At 43.4% G+C, this 21,871-nt stretch overlaps 1 protein-coding gene across 1 annotated transcript in view; it reads right to left on the bottom strand.

Annotated features, from left to right (window-relative positions):
* The window catches only part of Slc1a3 (solute carrier family 1 member 3), a 78,185-nt gene that overhangs the window by 5,290 nt on the left and 51,024 nt on the right, over window positions 1-21,871 (bottom strand). The window contains 5 exon segments of the mRNA NM_001246722.1: window positions 177-371; window positions 1,195-1,428; window positions 3,906-4,198; window positions 7,657-7,699; window positions 10,542-10,746. Coding sequence (NP_001233651.1) covers window positions 177-371; window positions 1,195-1,428; window positions 3,906-4,198; window positions 7,657-7,699; window positions 10,542-10,746 — 970 coding nt within the window.

A 21,871-nucleotide genomic window follows, 5' to 3' on the forward strand; every position in this document is an offset into this window, starting at 1 on the left:
GAATATTCATGTTTGAAGTAAAAAAACTGAAAAACATATCCATCTAAACCCAAAACTACTCCCTCCAACTCCAACCTCCTGTTAAAGTGTGGGCCCCTTCCAATCAATTTTTTCACCTAACCTCATCTGTTAAAACCATTCTGAAGAAAACGTTGAGTAGAAGTCTTCCCTTGTACCTTATTGTAATAATCTGCCCAAAGTTCAGGTCAAAGTTGTTAACTTGAGCGATGAAAATGGCAGCCAAGGCCTCATAGAGGGCGGTCCCGTCCATGTTAATAGTGGCCCCCACCGGAAGCACGAATCTGGTGATACGTTTGTCCACGCCATTGTTTTCTTCTAGGCACTTGAAAGTGATGGGTAGGGTGGCCGAACTGAGGATGGCAAAACAGGGCATGTCAACTGAGTGTCCCTGGCAGTTCTGTGTTTTTGCCTTTGGTCTTTTGCACAGATAGTTCCTTCCTCTCATGTCCTAAGTTAGCACTTGTCTAAATAGGGGGTTAGGAGTAGTGTGGTGCCCTCACAGGGTCACTTGGCCACTCTTCTGTGCCTGGATTCCTCTGAGGACTGACTTGTGATTATTCCCATACCACGGATGCCTGGGCCACATCGTTTTCTCCCTTTTCTCTCAGGCAGACATCAATGGAAGATAGGAAGCCGGTGGGTAGGAAAGGCCTCTTCCTTTCCCTTTGGCCCCCCAAAGGACTTACAGATAGCCATTCCCAGGATCCCAAGGAGGCATGATCAATATCAGAGGTGAACAAAGCCAATTCAATATTCCCGAAATTTAAAAACCAGAATAAAATGCCTCCATTACTCCCACCCCAAGAAGCTAGGATCCAAGGTAAAGATTTAGACACACTTTCTTTTTCTTTTTCTTTCTTTCTCTCTTTCTTTCTCCCTTTCTTTCTCTCTCTTTCTTTCTTTCTCTCTCTCTCTCTCTTTCTTTCTTTCTTTCTTTCTTTCTTTCTTTCTTTCTTTCTTTCTTTCTTTCTCTCTTTTTTGGTTTTTCGAGACAGTGTTTCTCTGTGTAGCTTTGGAGCCTATCCTGGCACTCGCTCTGGAGACCAACCTGGCCTCGAACTCACAGAGATCTGCCTGCCTCTGCCTCCCGAGTGTTGGGATTAAAGGCGTGCACCACCAACGCCCGGCTTAGACACACCTTCTTAGAGGAGTAAGCCACATACATGCACATACCTTGAGGAGGTCCCCAGAGCTGTGATGAGCGCTTGCAGCAACCCTCCAATGAAAACCCAGGGGTTCTTCCGGGTTACCAGGAAGTAGAGGAGTGGCAGGACGATGACAGCGTGAATGAGGAGGCCAACAATGACTGTCACTGTGTACATGGCAAGCTGCCCTCCAATTACACCCATGTCTTCCATCTCAACAATTTTCCCTGCGATCAAGAAGAGGATGCCCAGAGGTGCATACCTATGGAAAGTAGCACATGCTCAATTGGACGTTTGATTTCTATAAGTTATTGCATGTAAATTACCAAGTTGTGGAGGAAAAAAAACCAAAAACCAAAAAATAAAGAGGGAAAGACAGGGTATTTTCAAACTGAGTCCTGTAGAAAGATGTCATTCTTTTCTGTTTAAAATTCAAAATTCCCCAGATAATTATAAATTACTCTGAATCGCTCTAGGACACCCAACCCGATGCCCACTGGCCCTAGACCTTAGAAAGGAGAAGTTTTGATCCTCATCTCCATTTTCCTAGACATGATTGGGTCCCTGCTTGGGTCTTCAGATGCCTGCAACTCCTTTTCTCTCTCGACTCCTGCTAGGGACCTGGAACAAACCACTCTAACAGTATCCACACTTCTCAGAACATTTTCCATACCACAGCTAAAGCAGGAGGTATGCTATGCCAGGCTGTGCTAAGTCTTGCCAGAGGTCATGTGGTCAGCTTTCTTAGTCTAGGGCAGTGTTTCTTAATGTGTGGGTCATAATCCCTTTCACAGAAGTCACCCAAGACCAACAGAAAACACAGATATTACATTACAATTCACAACAGTAGCAACAAAAATAATTTTATGGTTGGGGGTCACAACATGAGGAACTGTATCAAAGGGTCCCAGCTTTAGGAAGGTTGAGAACCACTGCTCTAGGGCCACTTTTATTGCTTTCTTCCATAGCTATGCTCTACTTAAACTATATTAGTGACTTTCTTCAAGTCACCTTTTATACTTAAGTAAATTTCCTTTCACAGGAAATTTTATGTTACTATGCAAACTAAACACTACTACTACTACCCACCATAATTAGAAGACCATAAAATAAACCCAGAGCTCTTAAAATTAATAAAGTGTGTGGATGTACAGCTGCCGTCAGGTTATAGGCATTCGAATTAAGTAATTATCCACAGACTGTTACTCACAGTCCCTGCAAGAATGAGCAAATGACCCTACGACTACTCATACATGCTGGACTAACCCTACTTGCTGAAAGGCTGACTTACAACTCCCTTTTCGTAATGTGTGCACTAAGCTAAAACGAAACATACTGCCCAAGATGGAAGCCAATCACCCTTAGGGAGAAGGGTCTGCTGGGAACTGTGGAGGACTTGCCGCATCTCAAGAAACACAATGCTCCTTTCAAAGGCCCTTTAAAAATGCGGGCCAGGAAATCGCAGAAGTACCTGTTCTCAGAACTGTAATAACTCAATGTGGAGTGTGTAGGCGAATGTATAGCTAGAAAAGCTACATGTGAGGTTCATTCAGTGGCCTTGAATGGTCTCCTTTCATAGAAGGGGTGAGAGGTGGAGGCATTTTAATAATATGAAGATAAACGTCCACTTTCAGCCCAGCCAGGATTTCAAAGGAGCCTTCCAAGTGAAGGCTCCTGTGGGGACCACATTCTGACCTGTCATTATGCCAAGCTCATATTCATCTTGTGCAAACTCCTAAGAAGTGGATTTCTATGGGCTTTGGGGGCATTAGAGACAAAGGATATTTTTAATCATGTTGGTGAGTGAATGCTTTTTTCAGCGATTGATGCCTTCCTGCCCCAGGTGCAAAGAAGGACCCTAGATATTAAAAATCAAGGATGAAAGAAAAGTGACTCCAACACAAGGCCTACGCCAAGGCAGCGCCCTCTCCCTGCTGGGGACAGTTTACTTTCCAAAGTCAATGCTCTCCCCCTTTGGATGTAGTCTTTCTTTTGTCTCCTGCTCTGAATTTTATTAAAAGAAGTTCCAAGTTGTGGCTGAGCAGTCCATAATGCTTCCTGTGAGCCTTCCAGTAGGCTGCTACAGCTCTGCCACATAGATTCCTTCCTCAGAGTTCAAATAGAAGGGAAAACTCATTCCTGCCCCCTCTTCCAATGATCAGGGCCTGTGTTTGCTTTTTCTCCTGCTGGGAATGCTCTTTTTGTCCAACTAGATGTGCCAAGTCATTTTGATCTGAGCAAAAAAGTCACCCCAAGCCTTTCTGTATTACCCAAAGCAAATGGCCCACCTTCTCCCAGCTTTTACTTCTTTTCACCACACTTAGAACTCAGGAATATGATATTTATTTGCTTGCTCATTGTTTGTCTGCCTTAAAAGTGTGTGAGACCCAGTGTACCCTTGTCTGCTGTCTACTGTCTCTGTTGCTGTGGCTAGTATGCTTGGTACTCTATACTTATCACAGAGTAGAAACTCAATAACTGTGTGAATGAATAACTAGGCATGTGTCAAGTGGGTGGATGGGGTAAGGAAGTTGAACCTTTTCAAAACAAGGAAGCACATTTGGGTTGAGGGCCTCTGCAGTGCCAGAAATACACCAACTTTCTGTGGTTTCCAGAAAAAGATCACTGCAACTATCCAACTGGCTTGGTGGCATCTTTCTCAGAACAGAACACACACCGGTTATAATAAACAATGGTACCCAGCTTGTACACAGCCAGGAAGCTCATAGAAATACATACCACATTATCACCGCTACCAATCTCATGATGGCTTCGTTAAGAGAATCAAAGAAATCTCTCAGGGCTTGCCCCTGCTCCTTCATGTTTCCAATCACAAAACCGAAGCACATGGAGAAGACAACTAGGCCCAGGGCATTGACTCCATTCACAGAGCCAGGAACAGGTACCATCTCCTCCCGGATTCGGGTCAGGGTCTCCATGGCCTCTGACACATTGTTGATCACAGCGCCCAGGAGTGTTTCATTGGTCTGGATGGGCACTCTAAAACTCCTCTTCTCATAGCTGGTTTTAAACTTAAAAATAAGAAGTGCAACAGGAACCAAGTGATTTTTATTTGTCTTTTTATATTTTCTTGTTGACCAAGTTTTCTATCATGATATGTTATTTAAAGGACTACATTATAGACAGTATTTCTCTATCTACCTACCTATGTATTATCTATCTAATTTGTGACAGATACCTGTTTCTCAACATGGACATACCCACCCACCCACAGTGAAATACATATAAATCACATTGTGTACATACATACTCAAATACATAACAAATTACAATGAGCAGGGAATACCTGGCAAAAGATGTCAGACTCAACATACACACATACCCTTGCTTTCTTCTAGAATCTTAGTAAAATGACTATAATGAGATTTTCAAAGAGCTACAAACTCAAATATTCCTAAGTCCTTTTGTCTTCTATGGAACCCATATGGACTGCATAACATACAGTCCTTCATTTCATATCCCACAGCTGTGAAACAGGATAACCACTGATTTTACTTCACAGGGTTGTGGCAATGGCCAAATTAAGCACCACAATCGACAACATTTTGTAAAATGTAAAATACAATATTAATGAGGACTAATGGTGTTCAGTGACAATGCCCTTTAGGAGTAGACTTGGTTAGACACTTCAGAGGACGGAAAAAAAGAAATCCTCAAATGACCAGTCCAAGTCATTCCTGATGTTATATCAACAAATTAGACTCCTCAAAATTTAAAAACAAAGTACCAAGTGTATTTCTTTCTTTTTCTTTTTTCTTTTTGGTTTTTCGAGACAGGGTTTCCCTGTGGCTTTGGAGGCTGTCCTGGAACTAGCTCTTGTAGACCAGGCTTACAGAGATCTGACTGTCTCTGCCTCCCGAGTGCTGGAATTAAAGGTGTGTGCCACCACCTCCCGGCCTATAAATTCTTATTCTTAATAGCTCCCTGCTTAGTAACTGGTGATGATAACCTTCTTGCTCCAAGACACTTTTCTCCTAAGCCAAGCCTTTTCCCATAGCTCCTGCTAGATGCTCCAGTCGGCAGGTGCTGAGAACATTGAAGTAGTCACAGTTAAGCCTCTATGATCTCCAGAAAAGTGAAATTGCTGCCCTGGCCTTGATAGCACCGGTGGTAAAGCAACAGTGAGTGATGGAGTGTGAACATTGACTGGGTTTGGAATCTAGGTAGGAAGCCATGGCCACACATGAACTACTTGGCTATTTTTGTACCAAGAATGAGCAGGAGACTTTCTGGTCTATTGGGAAACCACCATCTCCAAACAGGAGCATGGACAGCTGTCAATACTGTGGACTGCTGGTTATTTTCAAAACACATAAAATTCTATTACAGTCAACTCTCAGTCAATTCACTTGGACATTTGTGTATTCTGTGGATTCCCCAGGGTACATTTTCAGACCTGCTCATCCTGTCTTAAACCTCCTACTCTTCACCTTTAGACATAGTTTAGAGCCTCCTCAGAAACCTTATTTGCATTCTAGTCTAAGCCAAATAGATCTTAGGGCAACACATTTGCTTCCCACACACAGTTCTGCAAATGCACCCAAACTGAATGCAAGCCCAAAAAGGTCAGCACTTTCCCTATCTAACAGATGTAGAAACCATCAGTTTTGATGCCATCCATTGCCAGCTCATGAACAGACAGACTCACGATGGTGGGTGGGTTTGCTGGATTGAAAAGGATTTATTCTTTATTGTTATTGTAGTTCTTGAATAAAGGAAGTTAGATTTTTGGCTGCCTGAGCATTTTTTTTTTAACTTTTGTGTTCCTGGGAACTAAACTCATGGTCTTGCATGTATTCTATAGGCATTCTACACCTAGACTGTATCCACCTCTCTCTTTTGGTTATACATACATACATACATACATACATACATACATACATACAAACATACATATTTAACTAAAATTTTGTTGCATTTATTTATCTAGTGTGGGTAGGAGCAGATGCCATGGTGCACATGTGGAGGTCAGAGAACTATTTGGGAGAGTCATTTCTCTCCTTCCAACATATGGGTCCCAGAGATTGAGTTCAAGTCATCAGGCTTGGGGACAAGTGCCTTTACCACCTTGATTGCCCTTTGCTTTATGCTGTGAGACAATGCCTCATTAAATCACCCAGAGTATGCTTGAACTCACTCTGTAGCCCAGGCTAGCCTTAGACTTGTAATCCTCCTGCACTCTATTGACTTTTCGTGTTTTTTCTTTTTTCTTTCTTAAGAAGGGAGTGTGTTTTGATCTTGCAATCTGTTTGTGCATTAACTTTTACAAGCAGTTAAGGGAGGGGGAAAGATGGTATCTTACAGTTCTCCATGAGGTCAGGGTTTGGTTTTAATTTGTATGTCCCAAGCAGAAAGTTTAGGTGGATTGATACCACATAGGGGAGTGTCTGGGAAGTAGCATTTAATCTATAGGGTAACCCTTTCATAGCTTGGGCAACTGAGCTTTTCTAATCAAGTGAGGCTAGAAAGAACTGTATTGCCCAATACTAGAAGATATTTGTATCCGCCATATAGAGAGCCAAGAATGGCTAAGATAAGAGGCACAAAGAGCTAGACCTCACCACGCCTCCAGGTGGAGGCTCGGTGTTGCTTTCTAGGAAGCAATGTGGAACGATAGGAAGAGGATGGGGGACATGGACCTGAATTCTGGGTCTGACATTCACTACTTGTGAGAACTTGTGCTTATTACATAATCCCCATTCTCATAAATGAGCAGCCTCATGGGTGAAGTGAAGACAGTGCTACTCATCGTGTTCATGTGAGGACTAAATATAACATTGGTGCCTGGCACACAGCAGGCATTCCGTACATGATGATGCCATTCCTTTCTGATATGGTTCTTCTCTAGGATCCCGAGGCTTTTAATAAGTAGGCCAGTGATTTTTAAATCAAACCCAGGAACCAGAATAGTCTGTCTAACTTTAAAGCAAGTTGTTAGTGCATTTATTTATATTTGAATTTGCTTGCTTTGGTGACTTTTTGTATAGGAGCCCAAGGAGGGAAAGAAAGAGAGGGCCTCTCAATTAGCCCTCTTAAATATAACCTAGACTAAACGTGCAATATACGTGTGCCTGGCAACAGGCCACCTTTAATACAAGTAAAGGGCCATCATCACCTAAGTTTGCCAGGTAATTCTGGCACTTTCTGTAGAGAATGAAAAGGCAAGAGAAAGGGGCCCTACTGGCATGGTATGTCTAAGAGGAACTTAAGTTTAACTATTTTTAATTGTGTGTGTGTGTGTGTGTGTGTGTGTGTGTGTGTGTGTGTGAATTCAGGTGCCTGGAAAGGCTAGAGGTGCTAGATCTCCTGGAGCTGAAGTAACTGGTGATTGTGAATCACTGGACATAGGTGCTGGGAACAGAAAACTTGGTTCCTCTGGAAGAGAAGTCAGTGCTTGTAACCACTAAGCCATCTTTCCAGTCCCTGAAGAAGAATTTAAAAGGTGGCTTGGTAGCTGGAGAACATTTACCTGTTTAAAGCAGGCTTCCACCAGATTGGGAGGGAACATGTTCCTGCAAAGAAAACAGCAAGTCATTTGCAAAACTTCCCCAGTAGTAACTTGATCCTTAAATACTGCTTCAATGTGTCCAAGGTTAAGACAGCGTTGAATCCAGCAGCAAATGGAAAAACAGAGATACTGTGACTTGAAACTGGATACTTGGTTATTCCTTCTTATAGCCCGTGAAATTTACATTTTTCAGGGAAGCACCAGTTTAACCCAAATCTCCTCTCAGCTCACGGGAGTTTTCAGTCAGCCATTAGATTATTAAAACTCCACTGCTTGGAAGAATGAGTGAGAACAGAGATGCTTTTCCATCAGTAGGTGACTGACTCTGGACGTATCCAAAAGTGGTTATGTTGTTATTGTGCTATGGGTCTAGGGATCAAAAGATCTGAATCAAAAGACATGATTAGTTGTACCACAGAATATTTTTTTCTCTGCAGGCTTTCAGGGAGATAGAGACAGCATCCTAGAGAGTCTGAGGCTCTTTGGTAGGTAATGTAGAGCTTGACCCAACATTTGAACTTGAGGCCTCTGTGGCAAAGTTTGTCACTTCTTCAGAGACTCTGTCAGAGTGGTGTTTGAGGGGGAGAAATAGTCTTGCTCAGGATTGTGACATTGGCCAAGCCAATGGCAACCACTTGTCTCAGTTGATTCATCTGTTAAGGAGGAGGAGACCAGCCTGGTCTACAAGAGCTAGTTCCAGGACAGCCTCCAAAGCCACAGAGAAACCCTGTCTCGAAAAACAAAAACAACAACAACAAAAAACAAAACAAAACAAAACAAAGAAAAAAGGAGGAGGGTGGATTAAACTGTCATTAGGCTCTAAGATGGAAGACTTCGAGAAGGGGACATGACTCATGAACTTGGGATTTTAGAGACTGTGTGCTGTCATACTTCAAGGCTATAATTGCTTGTCTCTTTCTTGTTGCTATCTGGATCCTCCTGTTTTCTTTTTCTTCCAGTCTGTGCTCTGTGCATTTTGTTTGTTTTGTTTTGTTTACTATGATACAAGTGTACGTACAAAGAACTTCTAAGATAAATTCCCATGCTAAGTTAGGGGCAAGACAGCCAGCCACACACTTTTTACTGGGGCAACAGATAGAAACTTAGGATGTTCTGATGGGCCAACTAGGCTGGGGATAACAAGATCTCAATTTTCAAAGGTAAAAATTACAAAGGAGGACAATTATAATATTCCTAACCCAAACTAATTTCATGAAAACAGTAAAAGCTGTAATTAGTTCCAAGAACTTAATAAAAGCATAGTTATTAGTTACTAACATGCAGGGATCTTTTTAAAAACCTTTTAATTTTTTGAAATTATAATTATATCATTTCCTCCTTCCCTTTTCTATCTCTAACTCCTCCCCATGCACATGTATCTTCCTCATTGCTCTCTCTGGGCAGGGAATACAAAGCAGTTGCTACCTTTAGAGCACTGGGATCCACTCTATGAAAAAGGCTTTCAAGAAAAAGTCTTATTGTGGTTGGGTGAAGCTAACAGATGGATGTCACGTGGTGGGAATGGAGAGGTGCCACAAAAGGAGATCCTCTTCTCCAAACATCTCTTGACGCACTCTTGAAATAAGTCCCTTGAAGAAGCTTCTTTCAGACGAGCAATGGGGGAACCCTTGGGAGTGGCTAGCTAGCACAGACAACTTTGGTTCTTTGCAGGTAAGATGGAAAGAGGAAGAAAAGGTTAAGGTTTGATCAGAAAGCCTGGTGCTACACAGTGGGAGAATGCAAAGCAGACAGGAATCTAGAGCCCTGTGTTAGGACATCCACCATTTGCCCTGCTAGATCCATCCAGTATTCTGTGCTGAGCCCTAGGACCTAATCCATAGGCAACACAGCATATGGATTTGCTTGCTTTCTGACTCCTTTTGTTTACTGGAATTTGCTGACAGCTTACAGGGAAATCAGAGGGGAAAAAAAAAGTCTATGTACACATTCCTGGTTCAGTTCAACTGAAGGTCCCTCCATCTCATTCTAGTTAGAGCTCCTACTCTAAGGCCCATTTCCTATGATGACAGCTCTGTGTCCCTTCACAGTCAGGTGTAGTGACAAATATCTCATATGTTGGGGCCTCCCAGAAGCTGTTTAGAGACGGGGTCTTGCTATGCAGCCTAGGTGAGGCAGACCTCAAACTCATGATTCTCTTGTCACAGTCACCCAGGGCTGAGATTATAGTTTGCATCGCCACACTGACTTTCAGAGTTCCCTTCGACTGTGTAGTGGATCTGACTGATCCAAGGGCAGGTGGAGAGAGGGAAAGAAGGAAAAAGACTCAAACGTTGGCTTGCTTTTATGATCAATTCCACTTCAATTGATAGGACTTGACCGTGATCAACATCTAGTTTGTTTATGATACACAACAGAAGAGCATCCTCTGACTTTTTATTAGTGATCTGTCAAATCCTTTCTCCACAGATAGTACAAGAGAGGGAGCATTAGTCAGGAATGGTCAGATGAACACACAAGTCCCTGCCGAGCCACACTTGTTGCTTGCAGTGGACAATGATACAGGCTACTAATTTTAAATTGGGGATCCTTTGCTAAAAAAAACTACCTTACAGAGCAAGACTTGGGAAAAGAACATTAAGAGTTACCCAGTTAGTCCAGGGTAACTGCACAGTGGAGTTAGATTTTTTTTTGAATCCCAGTTCATCTGCTTCCTGTTTATCTCATATCTGCTATGACAGGTCAGAAGCTAGATCCTCAATATCAACTTCTGTTAGAAAGAAAGAGAGATGTGACTTCCATTTCAAGCCTGACAGGGCTGGTTCCATCAGACATGTCTTTGAGAGTTTGGTTGACTTACACCCCAGGAACGGGTTCCAAGGACATACCTGATTAAATCCAGGAAGGCATCTGCAGCAGTCACTTGCACAATTTTACCTTCTCTGTACATGTTTTCCTTTGTGCCCTTTCCGGGATGGATGATGATGACAATGACTATGCCAATCACCACAGCGATGATGGTAGTGGTCATGTAATAGACCACAGCTCGCATGCCCATCTTCCCTGACGCCTTACTATCTAGGGCCGCCATTCCTGGAGAAGGCAAACAGAGAAGATTTTCAGGAAGTCAGTCCAAGGGATTCTCCAGTGGAAGATAAGGGGAGCAGCATTCCCTTCTACATCCACTTTCCCTCATCCCTCTCAGAAATACCTACTGTGAGAATGTCAGTGAACATGTGATTACCCACGTTCTACCTCAGATTGCTTTCATGGGGCCAAGGAATGCCAGCTTTCTAAAAGCTTGAGGTGCAATTCATTTCTTCCCTAAGTTATTATAAGTTGGGGAACCTACATGTATGGGTAGTGTGTGTTCGTGTGTTCGTGTGTGTGTGTGTGTGTGTGTGTGTGTGTGTGTGTGTGTGTGTGTGTACAGAATTACTTGAGGAGATTTCCATCAGAATAATATAAGTCTACCTAAGCCCAAACACTGTCATGTCATGTACACAGGCTGTCACTGAATTCTTTGTGAAGAGTTATTATTTTCTATGTGTGTTTAAGGAGACTTCTGGATGTCTTTTATGTACCATTTGTTTGTATTACAAGCACTTGCCAATCTATCTTCACTTTGCATTTCAGGCAAACACTGGGCTCTAAAAGCTAGAGTTCTCATAACACATCTCTGTTGCTTTATTTCATCTCATTTAATAAAGTTGAAAACATGTTTGTGGAGTTCTCCTTGAATTCTTGTATCCCATCTCCCTCTTTTTTTGTCCCACAGACACCTCATGACATGTTAAAAATACCCCTTCTCCTCATTTTCAAGATATACTCAATGTCTACTTAAGGGGAAGTCCAGTGTTAGTCCAGGTGAAAAGGAACACACGGCTTTTAAGGGCTCCCACTGGTGTAAACTAGTGGGACATGTCTCAGGGTTTGTTGGGCTGCAGAACAATGGGAAAGAAACTCTCAAAAGACTAACTTAGCTATAACAACATGGGAGCTCTGGTTTTCTTAGCCGTCTCTCTCCACTTCCTTTCTTTATCCTTCCAGTCCTATCACAGTACTGAAATCTAATTGTTGTGTAATCTAATCATGTTCATCAGAATGCTTTCTTTACTATTTTTTGAGAATTATTTGTGCGTGCGTGTGTGTGTGTGTGTGTGTGTGTGTGTGTGTGTGTGTGTGTGTGTGTGTGTGTGAGGAGAGAGAGAGAGAGAGAGAGAGAGAGAGAGAGAGAGAGAGAGAAAGAGAGAGAATGCTCCTAGAGGTTGGAAGAAGGCATCAGACCCTTAGGAGCTAGAGTTACAGGCAATTGTAAGCTTCCCAATGTGGGAATTGAACTTGGGTCTTCTGGAAGATCAGAAAGCACTAATCTCTGACCCATCTGTCTAGCCCATTATTTACTATTTAAGTTGCATTTCTTCATCAATGTATTAAAAGATAATAATAGTGTGCTTCTTTTTCTTTTAATGGTGTATTTACTTTTATTTTTATATGCATTGGCGTTCTGTGTGCATGTATGTCTGTGTGAGGGTGTGAATCCCCTGGAACTGGAGTTGTACAGCTGTGAGCTGCCATAAGGGTGCTGGGAATTGAACCTGGGTCCCTTGGATGGACAGTCATGGCTCCTGAGCCATCTCTCCAGACCCATTGGTGTGTTTCAATGACAGATATCAGTGCCCATACTTATACAAACATATTTAGGGTAAGATTGAAAACAAGTATTCATGATTGCTAAGTAACTGGTTAAATTTGCCTAAAAATGTTGACACAAAGGTACTGAAGGAGGGATTAAAGTTACAACTTTCAATTTATAATTCCAATCACAAATTATATGATTTTCATAAGCATTTACTTAACAATCACCTAAAGCCTAAGGTTCTAGTGAATAGCAGGTAGAATGTCCTGGGAACTCAAGCTCAGGCTGACTGGCTTTAGTGCATGACCTTGACCTCTTATCTGTGAAACCCAGGCTTAAATGCCCATTTACTGAGATGGTACTACTTAGCACTTCTGCGACATTATAACAGGGCTAATACGCTCTCAGCAGATGTTCTTCATGTCCCCATTTTCATTCTCAGGACTGACTCATGCTCCAAGACAGCTTTACTTTGCTGTCATTGCAATAATATCTCCACAAAGGGACCCACTCTCTTGCTGGATTGCCTGACTTGACATCACTAAACTACACCATCCTTCTGGCTCTTTCCTTGTCTAAGTGAGCAGCATAAATGCCATGGCTTCTATCTCTGCTAGGAGATACCAGGAGGCAGTATTTTCTTCCTCTGAGAGGAACTTCTCTTATCCTCTGCCTGCTACCCTGTGATCCTTCTCAGATGTCTTCCCTGATGCTCCCACCCATGACTGCCAGTCTATAAGCTATTTAGAGAGAACACTGGTGGTCAGGATAGCATCGGGTCCAAAGGTAGAGAAAGAGGCTTCTGTATCCCTACCCATTGGCCAGAGGGATGGGAACATCATCACCATAGCCACAGCTATAGGGTCAGTACCTTTAGGAAATCCTTTGGCTTTTTTTTTTTTTTTAATGCTTTGCATGAAAACCAACATAAAAGTATCTTTTCATTCTTTCTAACTCTGAAACAAGAAGTCCGACCACCAGAAGTCATTTTCTTAACAATGAGCACAGAATGAAAACCATTAATCACCCACCTCTGCATAGTGGCCCCTTAAGTTTTGTGAGAAAATGAGCTGCTAGGGTTTTAACCAAAGAAGATCCTGACATTAACCAATTCTCCATGAATGTCCTTCTCCCAAAGGAAGTCTGATGCCCCATACAGGACCACACTCACTCTCTCCTGCTCCTAGAATACTTCAGCTTCTAAAACTGAAGACACCACCAAGAACAAGGCCATATACTGTTGTCAGGGAAACAGCAGGGCAAATGTGCACAATTTGTTCCTCACACAATGGCCTTGGAACTAGTGGGGCCAGGAAAGTGATGGGAGAATTCCGGAAGACAAACCTCAAGCAAGCAGGACATTGTTCTTCCTCTCCCACACCTGAACTCTGTAACCATCCTATCTCTCCCTCATGATGAAATACGAGAGACCCAGTTCTACAGCAGAGACTAAACACACACATGATGAGAGCCTGGGGCAAGGTTAGAGTACTAAATCACTTTGTAGAAAAGGGAACATTGGCAGGAATGTCCCAAATGTTTAGAAAGGGAAAGTTTGCATGGACTCTTGTCATTTAGTTTAAAATATAGGGGAGAAAAGGGCATTGAGGCGATGGGAACTGAGAAGTCATTTGGGAATGGGAGTCTGTTAGGACAGCCGTGCATTCGTCTAACATGTCTGAAAAATGCATTCCGGAGGAGTCGTAAAGATAGTGATCGCACTGGCCTTTTTTTTTGCTCACTTGACATCTCATCTCTATATCTGCATTTGGCAAAACTCTGCCACCAGAATACTGGAATTCAAACAAAATCCTGTATTGTGTTCTTGTAAAATACCATGATGGCTCTCGCAGGTATAACAATATGTCCATATGTTTTGTATACTTTGAATTAACTGCTATGTAGGCTTATTCATAAAGTCCTGATGCTGCATATTTATTTAATTCCATGGCATGGCCTAATGCAGATATCCCTGATACTAATTTGTAGGCAAAGAAACAAGAGCCCAGAGAACTGAATGACTTGCCCAGTGTTCCACAGATAATAACCACAGTGGCAGGATCCAACCCATGCTTCTGAAAGACCACCTTGCCTTTTGCTTCCATTCAGGAGTTGCCCACATAGCACTTCTTGTTACTCATGTTGACTTTCCCTAGTTAAGTTGAGACAAAGTGCTTGGTCTGAGGAGGACACTATTTAATATAGCGATGTAATTATGGAAAGCCTCTGATCAATTCCTCTCCATGCCTTAGGTCCACCCCAGGGCCAACCCGAGTAGTCACAGGAAGGCCTATCTAGAGAGCTTATTTGGCAGTGCGAAGTCTCCCTCCACTCCTGGAAAAGTGGTCCAGAGAAGGCAGGCATGTTGTAATGGAGGGTGGAAGGCCATCGAGTTTTTTCTGGCTGTGAGCAGATTTCCGCTTCTGAAAAATCTGTTCATCAATAAGCAATTATCCTGAAAACCTTCAATATACTTAAGAGCTAAGCACTGAAAAGAGATTAAACAGGAAGTTTTCTAGACTATCAAAGATTTAAAAATTGCTACAAATACCTGTATGTCTTGGGTGGCAGGCACTTGAAGATAAGAAGCAAGCTTCTTGAAGCAAATATAGAATAACTTCTTTTCTTATGAAGAAAGTCTTTGGGTAGTCAGTTTAGCATAACAAATATGCAGCAAAAAAATTCATGGGGTATTTTGGAGGGGGAAGAGAGGAGTATTTCCTGCATGCTATGTGGAACTCTGAATTGTAAATTAAATTTCCTTTGATACAATGTTTTAGAATGGCTTGGATAAATGAAATACGTCTCCAGCCAAGTTTTAAAGGGGGACATAAATAACGCCAAGCTCCCAAGGTTCTGTCATTTTCATGGAATCCACTCTCCCATCTGCTAAAAAATCTATGCCTTACAAATGAACACATTTCAGTCTGCTTCTCTCACAATTCCTGTCTCTGGTTTTGGAATGAGAAATCCAAAGCAACTTCTGTTTTGAATTGTCTTTCCATGTATCCTCACGACACTTCATCGTTCTTCCACAGCCCCTGGACCAGACCCAGCAGGGACACAAAAGGGTAGTGGCAGCTGCTGATTCAAGAAGACTGCTCTGCTTCGGTTTTGAGTTCTTTTTAGCTGTGTTTCTTCTTCACGATGCATTCTCAAACACTCATCTAATGAAAGTCGCCTGTTTCCAGCCCTCCTAGAATTTCAGGATGGGCAAACTTACAGCAAAGCACTCAAGGATGAACACGTACCGTATTCATGGGAACACAGGGTGGTGTGGTTTTTAAAGACAGGAAGAGTAAACTCTAAAAATACCGTTTATTTCATGTGTGTATAGTACATAGAGAAATGAGTCCTAGTATCTTGAGCAGCTGTCTGCTGCTGAGTATTGGGCAAACAGTCACCTACAAAGGTGTTGTTGGAACCAGAGGGTCACAAGGTCACAGAGGAAGGGGCAGTGGATAGGAGCGCTCAGGAAGTCATTTTAAATCTCTGACTAAAACTATGCAAACATCGTTTGTAATGCAATATTTTTGTTCTAGCCCTTTGTAGATTAGACAATAAAGAAAGTAAAAGTTCTGTGATTCTATTCAGCTTCGAGTCAATCTTCAAAAGTCAGGTTTCAGATTGTTGGTAAAGAATGATGTGTCATATCGGGTCTGGTGGTGTATAGACCTGTGAATTCTACCTACACAGGAGCTTAGGATTGCAAGTTCAAGGTCAGCCTGGGCATCTTAATGGTACTATATCTCAAAAGAGAAAGTCTAAGGCAGGCCGGGGCTGTAGCCCTGCAGTAGAGCATTTGCACTCTCCTGTCTTAGTTTCTCTGCTTGCTGATCTAGTTCTTTCTTTCTGGTGAGCACACAGGGGTAATTGCTATTGTTCTGTCTTTCCATACTTGTACAGAAGAGTGAGCGAATTAACAAGCAAACAACAAAAGAAAAGTAGAGAAAGGTGAGGTCTAAAGGTGAGTGCTTATTTGTCAGGTTGTGAAATCGACTTAGTGGGTCACAACTGTATTTTTAAATTAACTCACAGAAGAGAATAGCACAGAAAATACTAGAAGTATTGCACATGACAAAGACGAGCAGTGTGTGGGAGAGATGTTTTTCAGCTTCCTACCTATAGATACGAATATGCTGGGCCACACTGTAGAATACCTTTGTCACTCTGGGTTCAAATTTACAAACACTGGTCATATCCTCACTCAGCTGACAACAGGGGCTTTAAGAAGGAACACACACTGTGGTCTTCCCTTGTCTTCATTGTCACTATCAGTGACTCTGGACTACTCCTCAGACCTCAGAACTAGCATCTTTTCATGAGCAGAGGTCAAAGGAGTGAGGGTGTTGGTTTCTGGTGTCTGGTCAATTCATCTGAACAGAAACCTTTCAGACCCTACGATAAGGGAACCTTCTTCCTCTGTGTGTGATGTGTGCATGTGAAGGAACCGGCTTCCCTTTTGGCAGCCATTACAGCCGAACACATGCTTGCCATAAACCTGCCTTGGTCACGTAGAGGTCAGATGCCTGTCTCGTGACAAGGAACCCATCAGAAGTTAGTCACTAGAAAGTCAGATGCCTGTCTCATGACAAGGAGCCAATCGGAAGTTAGCTGGTGGCGCTATGCTTTACGACCCTGGGTGTGCTTTACGGACAAGCGCACGACAATGACGTAGAGAGCATAGCAACCACCCTGGGAGGGCCTATGAGCCATAACAACCAGTTGACCAATCAACACAGGGCAAGCCCTCCAAGCCTGGAGGCACACCAAATCGTAAGCCTGTGCGTACCCCTAGACACTCCCCTTACGCTGCCCTATAAGATCTTTTGGGAGACCCAAGGAGCCGTCTTTTCTCGCCATCCGCCATGGCGGGTGGGTGAAAGACCCGAGCTAACATGGGGTTAGTTCGTTAAACTACAATAAAGCCTCATGCAGTTTGCATCAAGCTTTCGCCTCCATTCTGTGTTTGGGGTGGCCGCCGTCCTGGGCTAAGATTCTGGAAGCCTCAGCTTTCTGAGGGTCTTACACATGCATGAGTGCTCGTGTGTGTGTGTGAGTTGGGGGGGGGGGCTTGTGCCTGAGTGTGTGGAGTCCAAAGGAGGTACTCAAGGAGGTGCTCCTCTTTTGTTGCCTTTTGCCGTAATCCATTGAGACAGGATTTCTCACTGAACTCCTTTTATCTTTGTCCCTCGCACTCATGGTGCTTAGGTTACAAGTACATATAACTATAGGAACTTTTTAAAAGTAAATATCTAATTTCCAGCTGGGCATGGTGGCACACGCCTTTAATCCCAGCACTCGAGTGAAGAGGCAGGTGGATCCCTGTGAGTTAGAGGCCAGCCTGATATACAGAGTGAGTTAGTTCCAGGACAGCCAGAACTGTTACAGAGAGACATCCTGTCTCAAAAAACAAAAAAACAAACAAACAAAAAAAAACCAAAAAAACAACTAATTTCCATACAATATATTTTGATCATATTCCTCTCTCCATCTCCTCCGACATCCTTCCCACCCCCTCCCTGCCTACCCAACTTCACATTTATTCTTTCTCTTTCTCAGCAAAAACAAAACCCTGAAAATCAAAACTGTCTTAAAAAAAAAAAAAAGAGGAAACCAATAAAACAAAAAACAACCAGGCACTTTTGGACTGCATTTAAGGCCCATTCCAACAAGACAGAATACATACCGAACAACATTAAGGTGGCCAAGAACCTGAATCTAGATTGGCCTCGGGATAGGGAAAAAAACAACTACTGTTACTCTGTTAGGTGAGCATAGCAATAAAATGAGTCCTATAACACATTGCTACACCATAAACCAGTGCCCTGATCAACGCTCATAGGAGAAGCATCTTCTTGCAGTAGATGTCATTTATACAGAGACCCACAACTGGACAATGTGCAGAGAGGTGGAGTCTTTGGAGCCTACAGCCCTCCCCTAAAGGTTCAGAGACTGATGGGAAAGAGAAGACAGAAAGGTTGTAAGAGCTAGAGGGAGTAGATGACCCTGAGTAAAGAGTGTCTTTGGACATAACAGGACTGATGTACCTGTGAACTTACAGAGACTGTGACAGAGAGCACTAGACCTATATAGGTTCAAACAGGACAAAATCCCAGCACTGAGAAAAGGAAGTGCTCATGAAGCCCCATGCTTAGACAAGAAGCCGTTTGCAATTGGTATCTCTGGAACAGGGAAAATCAGCTTTGCCAAGTGAAGTATCACTTGGTGTATCATCCACAGTCCAGGACAGGCCTCAAGCCCAGGGTTAGTTAGCCAACACAGAATGGACTGCAGAGCCAGCTTTTTTAGTTGAAGGGACCAGCTCCCCATTTCAGCAGCCATAACAGCCTAACACGTGCTTGCCTGACCTTGCCTTGGTCACGAGGTCAGATGCCTGCCTCGTGGCAAGGAGCCAATCAGAACTTAGCTGGTAGTGCTATGCTTTATGGCTCTGGGTGTGCTTTACAGACACCTGCACAGCAATGACCGTGCAGAGCATAGCAGTACCCCTGGGAGGGCCTATGGGCCATAATAACCAGTTGACCAATCAACACAGGGCAAACCCTCCAAGCCTGGAGGCACACCAATCCTGAGCCTGTGCATACCCCTAGACACTCCCCTTACGCTGCCCTATAAGATCTATATGCTGTGGCTTCACAGCATCTTTCCTAGCCATCCGCCATGGTGGATGGATGAAAGGCCTGAACTAACATGGGGTTAGCTCGTTAAACAACTACAATAAAGCCTCTTGCTGTCTGCATCAAGATTTCGCCTCCACATGGTGATTGGGGTGGCCTCGGTCCTGGGATGAGATCCTGGGGGCCTGAGCCTCCAGGGGTCTTTCATAGTGAGTGTTGGGCATCTGAATTTGGGTCCTTGTTCTCATGCTTGCACCTCAAACTTTCTTAGTAAGTTATTTCCCCAGCATTTTCTATTTATTTATTTATTTATTTATTTATATTTTTGGTAGAGGGTTTCACTATGTAGCTATAGCTGATCCAGAACATACTATGTAGTCCAAGCCAACCTTGCAGCTATGACATCCCTGCTCTCTCTCAGCCTCTTGAGATTGCAGGCTTGAGCCATCCTGAACATTAAGTCATCTCCACAAAGGCTGACAGAAACTTTGCAGCTTTCTCTGCCAGGTCAATTACAAATATTTTCACGTGTTTTTTCACCACGGCTGAAGTATCCTTCCTGATGATGTCTGAGTGTATCGAAGAACCTGTCATTTTGTTATCTTGGAGTGCCATTTAGCTTTGGAAGGGTGTACACGTGAAAGCAACAGGTGATAACACTTGGTTGCTCGTGACGACATATAATTTGTCAGGGAAATTGATTTTTTTTTTTAATTTGACCTCTAAAACTTGCTAACACATCTTTCTTTGAGCTCCAGCGTTCCCTAGGGGAAAATAATGAAGTGCAGAAAAGTAAGCATGGAACACTGTTTCTGAAAGATTGGTCAATGGAAAAAAAAAAAAAATCAGTGGAGTGGACATTATTAGCGGCCAGGAAAAAGACAAATAGATACTTTTCTCCTCAGGTTGTGGGAACTGAACAGACAGTCTTCTTTCTTTTTTCTCTGGCCATAACCATGGTGAAATTGTTTTGTTTTTCAAATTACATTGAAAGAAGCAGAGAAGGGAAACTGAGGCCCACCGCTGCTGCCTCTAATATCAGAGCCAAAGTGCCTGTTGGCTTAACCTGAGCTTGGAAGCACTCTCTCTTAGTCATTCAGGCACGAGATCCCTGAGTGCCCACACTTTCCCTTTCTCATTCCTGGTCCTAATCCAGCCCTGCAATTCTAGTGGTGCTGTTTACTCTGGACCCTACCCCAGGGACTTCCTGTCACTCTCAGCGAGGTCACCGGAAATGGTCGTAGGGGGCAACTCTGAAATTCTTGTCTCAGAGGCTCCCAGCTGAGGGTGCGAAACCCCCTGTGAGGTGGTTTAGATACCCATTTACCCTTCACATTAGCCCATCCTTTGCTCACAGTATTGGAATGTGCCACACAATATGCTTTTTTGAAGAGGAACCAGAGAGTAATTCATCTTCTTTATGTGTGCTAAGCAGAGCAAGAGGGAGAGGCGAGTGGACCCGCGACAGGCAGGAGAAGAGTGATTAGTAACAGCTGACAGCCTCAGACCAAGACCCTTTCTTTGCTTACCTCATTGTCACAGCCCAGCACAAAGGAATGACTGTCTTCCTGCCAAGATTTAGAAACTCCAGGACCATGGAAAAGAGCAGGAAAAGGACAAGTGTGTGCGATTAGAGGGGACAACAGGATGATCAGAGACCCTTGGTCATACCTACAGGGCTGCCTTTGAAAACAATCCCCTTCCTTGTGGAAGACGTGCTTCCCTCTGCATGGTAGGCATCTAGTGGTACCCACCAGGAGGCAGTGGGAAAGTAGGTGAATTCACTAATAGGAAGGACCTGCGGAGGCGGTCAATAGCTTTGGGTTAATGAGGGGAAGTTCTTCGAGGGCCAGAGCCCCAGCTGAGGGCCCCCCTCTGTCTTCTGCCCCCTCCCTAATCACAACTAGCAACCAACCACTGGATGTGTAGTCTTCGATTTCCAAAACAGCCCTCTTTACAGTTGGCTTCCGTTTCCTGTTGTAGAATAGACCTTCCTGAAGGCCTTTTTTTTTTTATGAAGATGACCACGACAGTGTGTCTCCTGACTGCCAGAATGCTGAATGGCCATGAGCAGATTCTACAATTGAGCTCCACTTGTCCAAAGTTAACTGGATGATGTCTGTAGTTGAGTGCAGAACATGTCAGATATTGGGGTGAGGGGTGCTTTTTCTTCCCACGCAGCAAGGCTCGTCCACCCCAGAAGAAAAGGAAGTGCAGTGAAAACCCCATAGAAGTTGAAAGCAGCATGGATGCTGAAAACCCATTCAACCTGGCCCAGCTTCCCAGAAGAACAGCTGAGACAGGACAATGGCTCAGGTCCAGTATACATCCTCCTGGGGTCAAAAGAGCCTCGTACGTCCATGCAAACTCGTATCCATCTGCCTCCCACCCCACCCCCATTCCTTGGCATGCCAAGATTCTGGAACCAGAACCCAATTTGGAATGGGACTGAGGTTCAAGTTCATGGCCCGAGCCTGCAATTAGAGATTTTTATCTCGCCCATCTATTCCCTAAATTAAATATGAATCTTACTTGCTCTGTAAAAGAATATATTTAAAAGTCAAATTCAGGTCCACTTTCTGGTCAGTTAGAGTGTGCCAAATCAGTCTTTGGGGATGGAATTAAGATGGGAAGGAAAGGAAGAAGCGTGTGTGGAGAGAGTTGATAGACTGACAAGAAGACAGAAAAGACAAAAAACAGAGACTGGGGAACTGAAAAGCAGAGGAATAAGGAACGTAGAGGAGAAAAGGTGCCTTTATCTCGCTTCTGTTTCTTGGCTGTGGCCCACACAACTCCCTTTTGGTTCAGATTTAGCTTTCTCAGCATTTAAAAGCTCATCGATTGTTCTTATCTAATCTATAAAGGAATAGACACACCCAAGGAGTCAGAGATTATATTCTCCCAGCTACTGAGCCAAACAATAATGCAATATCAGTCC

This window comes from Cricetulus griseus, chromosome 2 (genome assembly GCF_003668045.3).
Source record: "Cricetulus griseus strain 17A/GY chromosome 2, alternate assembly CriGri-PICRH-1.0, whole genome shotgun sequence".
In the NCBI taxonomy this organism is placed as follows: Eukaryota; Metazoa; Chordata; class Mammalia; order Rodentia; family Cricetidae; genus Cricetulus; species Cricetulus griseus.